Source organism: Dipodomys ordii, unplaced genomic scaffold, assembly GCF_000151885.1.
Source record: "Dipodomys ordii isolate 6190 unplaced genomic scaffold, Dord_2.0 Scaffold24, whole genome shotgun sequence".
Classification (NCBI taxonomy): domain Eukaryota; kingdom Metazoa; phylum Chordata; class Mammalia; order Rodentia; family Heteromyidae; genus Dipodomys; species Dipodomys ordii.
In genome coordinates this window covers 17,647,467-17,656,005 of record NW_012267240.1, presented here as the reverse complement: position 1 = coordinate 17,656,005, position 8,539 = coordinate 17,647,467, and the positions used below count along the sequence as shown (strand labels likewise).

The following is an 8,539-nucleotide window of genomic DNA, read 5'->3' as shown; positions in this document are numbered from 1 at the left end:
TGGCGCTGTGGCTCAAGTGGTAGAGCGCTAGCCTTGAGCTGAAGAGCTGAGGGACAGCGCCCAGGTCCAGAGTTCAGGCCCCACGACTGGACCCCCCCCAAAAAAAACCACAACCAAAAAACAAACAAAAAATGTAGGGAGCTCAAAGAACTTTCTTGTCCGCCAATGAGGTATTCTGTAGTACTCATACTTTATTCCTAAAACAATAGTGATTATACAGGGTCTGGCTGATGTGAGCTTGTGTGAGCCACTGTACACAGTAGCCCTGCACCATAGAGTTTACAAGTCAACCTGACTCTTCATGAATATGATTGTTAGATGCCTTCTATTTTCTAGTGGGTCTGTAGAATTATTTTAAATTTCTGGTGTCTTCTTTTACTTGAGTCTTCTTATCTTCCTTATCTAACACAGAAGAGAATATGGGCTTTGAAATTATGTCCAGATCTTTTTTTTTTAGTTTGGAGAATAGACTTAAATAAATGACTCCCAGGCTTCCCTGGCTTCTCTTTGTCCAGGATTCTCCAGCTTTCCGCTGTACAGACAGTGAAGTCACAGTGCAACCTAGCCCCTATCTGAGCTACGGCCTACCCAAGGACTTCGTAGACCTCTCCACTGGGGAAGACGCACACAAGCTGATAGATTTCCTTAAGCTGGTAATGTATATATATATATATTCCATAGGTGGTTCATTTTTTTCAAGTTGGTTGTCAAGTGCACTTTTTCACATTTCATTTTAGCCTTATACCAGCCAGACTTTTATTTCATGATCATCCATTCAAGGGTCAGAATTACTGACTTCCATCATTGCACAATAAAATATGGAGTGTGAGCTGAAGGAATAATTTATTGATTGGAATGATAGGAAGGATCCTTACATCGTAAAATTTGTATAATGTATGTTGTAAGATTTTCATGATACTTCTAGCTTTAATGTATGTGTTGTTGTCTTGGGGCTGCAAGAAGTCAAGTTTCTGCTGTGCTTACTCAGGGAAGGGTGTAACTCTTTGTACTTGTTTCCCTGTGATTCTGTGTGGAAAAATGCAAATACTGGATCTAAAAGACCAACAGACCCTTGGTTTCCTTCCACAGCAAAGAAATCAGCAAGAGGAGGACTGAGTGCTAGTTGAAGCCTAAGCTAAGGAGGAAGTGTGGCTTCTTCAGGATACTGGTTGTGGACACCAACTTCCTCCAGACTAATGGGTGGGGCGGGCAGTGTGGGAGTCAGAGCTTTTTATATTTGTGGGAGGGGAGGGACTTTGCTATCTGTAATGGAGATCTTAAGTGTATAAAACCATACTGTTCTAATAATAAAATAACTTTCTATGAAATACTTTCTTCTTCTGACTCAGTCTGTTTAGATTTATCTGTGTTTTCTTTGCTGCTGTTTTCATATCTACCAGACAGATGGTTGAATTTATTTTTAGTATATGAAATGGATTCTTTCCTAATCATTATTTCTCCATTTAAAAACGAAACTGTATATTGCAATAGAAAATACTTGTACCTTGAAGGGTTTCATCTGATTTTACTTCCAAATGAAGCTATCTACAGAATGAATCTGCCTGCAAAATTGGAAACTTCTCATACTATCCAACAGTCATGAAAAGCATATTGGAGTTTTAGAGGATGGAGAGTCCCTTCCCCATCCTCTCCCCCCAACCCCTACTTTTTTCTTTTGTACCAATCCTGGGGCTTGAATTGAGGGCCTGGGCGCTGTCCCTGAGCTTTTGTAAAAGTTCAAGGCTAGCACTCTACCACTTGAGCCATAGCTCCACCTCTGATTTTTTTTGTGGTTAATTGGAAATAAGAATCTCATGGACTTTCCTTCCTGGTCTGGCTTTGAATTGCAATCCAGAGATCTCAGCCTCCTAAGTAGCTAGGATTACAGGCGTGAGCCACCAGTGCCCAGCTGACAGTCTCTTTAAAAGCCCCCCAGTTTAGTAATTATTCTGTCGTGCCTAAACAATGATCTAGGTGAGCTGTGATTCCCCGAGGACTCACTGTCTGCCCAGGAGTGAGGACAGGGCCTTGCAGCTTCCCAGGGAGCCTGGGCTAGCATGCTGCCAAGAATATCACACTGCATGGTGTCTCTTCACACACAGGAATGTGTGAGCCAGCCACGGGGGATGGAAGAGAAAGTGCGGAGCTTCCCCCTCATGCATGATAAAGACAGGTTCTTTTTGATTATCTCTATAGTTTCTTGAACTCAGTATTTGGTGTTTCAATTAATGCATTATCAGGTAACTTTCTGAAGCCAATTGTTTGCGATATGGGTGCTTTGAAAATATTTCTTTTGTGAAACTGTGGGTGTTTTTTAACCCATGATAGAGGGAATTTGTATCATGAGTCCATTTCAATTTAGCCCTTGAAATAGGCTTTGTCTTCTTTAACCAGGGTGAATAAAATACCACTGTTAAACATGTAGTGACCAAAAAGCTAACAGGTGGATGGAGTGCTGGGGCTATGCGTGTGGCTGCAGTGACTCATTCAGCAGGTACTTGTTGGGCCCAAGACGCTGAGGTGCTGGGGGAGCCTGAATGTACCTGCTCCACCAACCTAGCACTGACGAGCCAGTAACAGAAGTCCTGATGAACAGGGATGAAATGGACTGGATGGCAATGAGCATGGATACAGACGTCTGCTTTGCCAGGCAAAGGAATAGTACTGAGCTGAGACAGAATGTGAGGAACCCAGCTCTATGAAGAAGGAAAGCACTTCACACAGGACAAGTATTTACACAGGACAAGTACTCCACATAGGATAAGCACTCCCACAAGATAGGCTCTCTACATAGGACGAGCACTCTACACAGAACAAGCACTGGCACAGGAAAAGCACTCCACACAGAACAAGCACTCCACACAGAACAAGCACTGGCACAGGACAAGCACTCTACAGACAGGACAAGTACGCCACACAGGACAAGCACGCCACACAGGACAAGCACTCACAGGACAAGTACTCTACATGGGTAAGCCCTTGCATTGGACAAACACTTGCACTGGACAAATACTCACAGGGCAGTACTCCACACAGGACAAGCACTCGCACCAGAGGAGTACTCCACACAGGACAATTACCCACACTAGACAAGTATTCACATGGACAAGTACTCATTCAGGCCCTAATAGGAGAAGGCTCTGGTTGAGATGCAGCAACTCAGAAGATGAGGATGAGCAAGGAGCGAGTGACAGGCTTTGGCCACGCAGGGCGTTTGCCCACTGAAGTGAAAGGTGATGCCACTGTAAGGGCATGCATAAAGGAGTGACGAATCTAATGTAAGGGCTGGGAATGTGGCTTAGTGGTAGAGTGATTGCCTAGCATCCACAGCCCTGGGTTGGATTCCTCAGTTCCACATAAACAGAAAAAGCTGGATGTGTTGCTGTGGCTCAAGTGATAGATGCTAGCCTTGAGCAAAAGAAGCTTAGGGACAGTGCCCAGGCCCTGAGTTCAAGCCCCAGGACTGTCAAGGAAAAAAGGAAAAGAATCTAATGTATAGTTTTTGAAGTTTTCTGATTTCTGTGTGAAGCAGGGAAGGATAATCAGGAGGATACTGTAAGAACTAAAATATTTTCTGTCAAAGTGAATCATTGCTTCCTTCCATCAACCTGTGAGTTTTTCTGAAAAGATCCTGCTATGGCCGTGTGTCTTGGCCTCCATCAATTGTATTTTTAGTTACTTCCTGTTCTGGTTACATTCTGTTGCAAGTTCACTGAGTTTTAGCTACACCCTGTTAATTAAGCTAATTTTTTAAAAATCCTCTTTATACTATCCAATTGGACAAGATTGTGAGCCTAAGTTTTGACCAATTAGAACAGGGGCAGTACATGTTAGGGAAAAAGCTAGGCAGACTTCCTGCCCAGCATGCTAGCACACTTAGATTCTTGGTAGTAGAATGCCCTTCTGCAGAGGAAATTTGGGCTTGCTAAGTTCCTTTTGAGTTGATATTATTATTCCTATATGGCACCCCTATATCCTGAGACACACAGACAACAACATCCACAGTCACTATATTGACTTTCCTATACCAGTGGCAGGTGAGGTAACTGAGGGAAAAGGATGGAGATACAATTGACAGAATGACAGAAGATAGTATACTATGGTTTTTCATCTCTTTCTTTTCTTTTCTTTGTTTTTGTACCATACTGGGGCTTGAACTAGGACATGGAACTGCTTTTCAAAGCTGATGTCCTATCATTTCAGCCACACCTCCACTTCTAGCTTTTTGCTTTTTAATTGGAGATAAAAAGCCTTAGATGTGTTTTCTCAAGCTACCTTTGAATCTTGATCCTCAGACCTTAGCCTCCTGAGTAGCTAGGATTAGAGATAAGAGCCACTGGCATGTGGCCCTGCTATAGTTTAGATATGTCTGTCCTCACCAAAACACAATGAAAGTTGATGTCCTCAGTAGCAGTATGGAAGCAGGCCTTGTAAAGGGGGTTAGTGTCCTGCAAAAAAGGGCATTCTAATAAGAATGCTTTGCTGTATTTATTTCCTATGATTTTTTTTCTTTTCTTGATCCTTTTTCCCCCCCTAGTTTAAGCTTTTGCAAATCTAGGACCAGGTAGTTTCTGAATAGACATTTGACTTTGAGGTTTATAATCTAATGGTGAAACAGGGACACACACTTAAAGAGTGTCTAAGTAAGACATATGGTGGGGCTGGTGGTATGACTCAAGGAACAGAACATCTGCCTAACAAGTGGGAGGCCCCGATTTCAATTCCTCATACTGCCAAAAAAGAGAAAGCTCTGTATACACAAATAGGGGCCAAATAACTGTTGGTAGAGGTTGCCTTTCAATCATAAATAGTGGATTGCACAAGTTGTAGAAATAAAATTTAATTAAAAGATTTAAACCTGATGTGGCCATTCATCTCCTGCAAGCTTGGCTTTTAAATGAGGTCTCCTTATCAGGTTAATATAGTTTATTTCATAATTAATACAGTTTGGGGCCCTGGTTGCCTAAAATATTTTAAACGGATGCTGGGGTAAGCAACACAGTTGAATTGCTTCCATTGTCAAAATATTTTATGGTAATTGTTAGGTTCAGCAAAAGGAGATTGCCACATGGTTCAGGCAGAAAAGAGTTTACTAGGTGGAGAGCAAACTGTCGACCTGCACAAGATGGAGGCGGGCAGGGGATGCAAAGGATGCAGAAGAAGGGAAAGGCAAAGAAAGGGGGAAAGGGACAAGAGGTAAGGGAAAGACTGCCCGGGGGCCAGCAGCAAAAGGGGCGGAACGAATGATGGAAAGAGTAGGGAGGAGGTGTGGCCACATCCAAGGCCTCAGAGCCTGGGACCTCCAACTATCCCCAGGAGCTCCAGTTACCTGGACAGGGGCGGGAGCTTCTAGGGAAAGGGCCATATGTGCACCAGTGGAGAACAATGAGGAAGGGGCCATTTTTTCCAGGGGAGACCTAATACTAATAACATATAACCTGAATGTCCATTGTAATTTTTCATATGTGATCATTTTAGTGGGGGTATGTTTTACTGTGCTTCTGCTAGATTAAAAAAAAAATCTTCCTCAGCTCACAATACTAAAAACTGAATTGTCAAAGGGAAAAGTAAAGTCGATTTAGCTGCACACGTTGGAGGCATGCCTGTAATCTCAGCACTTCAGAGGCTGAGGCAGGAGGAGCATTAAGCTTGAGGCCAGCCTTAGTTATAGAGTGAGAAACTCTGTTTCCAAAAGCCAAAACATGAAAAACAAAGGGTTTAATAAAATGTATTGAGCCTGAAGTAGGGATGCTGAATCTAACTGGCACCATCTTGGCCACATGGTGGATGGTAGGGTACTGGGTTTAACTGGTGCCATCTTGTTTTGATGGTGGATAGGGAAGTCCCAACTCTTAGGTGATTGATGTGCCTGAATTTCTAGAGGCAGGGGTGGGGACTTGGACAATAGGTTACTGGGCCAAGAACTCTCAAGGTCCCAGCTCAGGCAAGTGCATGCCATGCCTTCTGTCTCTGTGTGTCTTCTGGTGCTCCTCCTGGTCAACACGGCGGTCCACTTCAGCTTCCAATTGGAGCTATTCTGGTTTGTGGGTATTGTTTTCTCTGTTCTTTCTTTCCTCTCTGGCTCTCCTGGCTCAGTTTTTTAACAGTAGTAAGTTCATTTGTTGGGCTGCAGATCTTTGTGACAGAAGTCTATCTGCAGACCACCAGCACTCCAATAAAGGCTCCAAATTTGACTTTTCAAAATGTGGCTTCTCTGTTTTCCTGTACAAGAAAACTTTAAAAGCAAACATTTTTAAATCCTCCCTTAAGCCCCAGTATATAAATAGCCATCAAAAAATTAGTATTGAGTGTAGTTTTGAGGCAGGATAGACTAGGGAAAATGAGGCCTGCAACTTGGAAACAAACAAGGTATCTCTTTGCTTCTAAGAGAGACAACAGGATGCATTCCTTACCTCAAGAACTGTAATCCTTGCTACTCAGGAGGCTGAGAGCTGAGGATTGCAGTTCAAAGCCAGTCCAGGCAGGAGAGTCTGAGAGACTCTTCAATTAACCAGCTGAAAACTGGAAGTGGTACTGTGGCCCAGGTTGTAGAGTGCTAGCCTTGAGCTGAAGAGCAGAGGGACAGTGTCCAGACCCAGAGTTCAAGCCCCACCACTGATGGCCAACACCAACAACAAAAGAATTAGCATGTGTTTGGTGGCAGGATTCATTTCTGCCTTTGTGTGCAGCTCCCAGGGTCCTGCCTGCTGGGAAGCTCAGCCAGCATTTCTCCCAGCAGGTACAGGCTTGCCCTCCTTTTGATGTTATGATTTTTAAAATCAGAGTAAGCCAGTCCTTAATCTCTTTGCCTTCTTTCCAACCACATCACTGCAAAACATGGGTCGAAGAGTCATGATTCATTATTGACCTTTCTCTCCAGCTGCTACCCCTTCCCCCCACTTCAGGAAGAAAGGTGAGGGGACCAGAGACAAGGAAACAATACAAGTTGCTTAATCAGTGGCTCACGCCTGTAATCTTAGCTCTCAGGAGGCTGAAATCCAGAAGATCAAGGTCTGGAGGCATGAGTCAAGTGATAGAGCACCAGCCTTGAGTGCAAAAGCTAATGGATAGCACCCAGGCCCTGAATTCAAACCCAAGAAATGGCAAAAAGAAATGCAAAGAAAACAATATAGATGTTATATATGCACACACATGCACACACACACTTAACAAATGTTATGTTAATGTTGATTTGATTTAGTATGCCAGGCAACCCCTGTGTTTGTAATAAGTAATGCATGCTGGGACTTCAAAGGAAAAATCATTTGAAATATGTCATACCACAGCTGTAGGCACAGCAGCAAATTCTTGATCTCTTTGAGACTTCTCAATGCAGTCATAAAGGAAGGTAAGTAGAGCCCAGCCAGCCAAGCGCTTTCTCCATTGTCTCCCAGACTCCTAGAATTCCCTAGACAAATTGCAGGCTGCCGCTCTTTCTTCTTCTCTTTCCCCGTATCTTTGATGGCTCCCATCTTTCCCCCACTTTCCCTGGGTACGAAGTCATCTTCTTCAGCTGCAGTTTATCAGCATGATCTATTGTTTAGGTCGGAGGCACAGGACAGGATTGTAAATAAATGCATCATGCATTTATTCTTATCTGGTGAAAGCTGACAGCCAATTTTTTAATGTCTATAAATGGCTTTGAAGATGAAAAGTGTTGCATGTCAAGTGACATTATCACTTTTAGGAGTGTTTGTTTTCTGCCTGGTCAAAGGCATAGATCTCTGTCCAGTGAAAGCCTGAACACCCTCAGCCAGCATTTCTTTGCTTTTCTACTGTTACACTTTCTTGTTGTTGTTTGGTTTACATTGCCAGGAATGGAACTCAGGGCCTCAGGCATACTAAGTTCATGCTCTACTACTAAATGAGGCCTCCAGCCCCTTTAGTTATTTTAAAATGTGGCCATTCAAAGCTAGAGAACTCTGGGTAGGAATACAGGAAAATATATGGAGAATACTCTCAGATAAGGGACACTAAGGGAATTTCAGAGATGGAGAAATAAGCAAGGCATGGTGGCTCACACTTGTATTCCAGACCATGTAGGAAGCAGAGATTGGGGAATCATGACTCAAGGTCAGCATGGCCATAAAAGTTGAAAAGACTCATCTCTACTAATGGTGGGTATAGGGGCATATGTCTATTATCCCAGTAACAAAAGGGAACCAAAAATAAGAAAATTGCAGTCCTGGCCAGCTCAGGTATAAGATGAGACCCTATTTCAAAAATAGCACCCCTGAGGGGGGACCAAGATGGCGACGGGGCAGTAGGGAAACACCACAGCTCTCTCCAACCAAAAAGAGAGTTCGAGTTCCAATGCTTAATCTCCCCAAGAGACCAACAACAACAAAAAGACGAACACTCAGAGAAAAACCAGAGGTGGAAAATAACAAAAAAAGAAAGAGAGGAAAAGAAGAATTTCAGAACAGAGAAGAGCGAAGACCCCTCCCCCAACTTTTACTGGCCGCGCGGCAGAGCGCCAAGCCACCGGCCAGCCGGCCCGGCGGGGGCTGCCAGAGCCCCAGAGACACAGGGGGCCGCT

The 8,539-nt window shown here is 43.7% G+C and overlaps 1 protein-coding gene across 1 annotated transcript in view; it reads left to right on the top strand.

Moving 5' to 3' along the window:
• Cdc123 (cell division cycle 123) overlaps positions 1-1,319 on the top strand; it is a 40,765-nt gene extending 39,446 nt beyond the window's left edge. Inside the window, exons 12-13 of the mRNA XM_013014611.1 lie at positions 516-653; positions 1,090-1,319. Of these exons, the coding sequence (XP_012870065.1) occupies positions 516-653; positions 1,090-1,116 (165 nt within the window). The 3' untranslated portion in view covers positions 1,117-1,319. The remainder of the gene's footprint in view (positions 1-515; positions 654-1,089) is intronic.
• Positions 1,320-8,539: the final 7,220 nt, after the last annotated feature.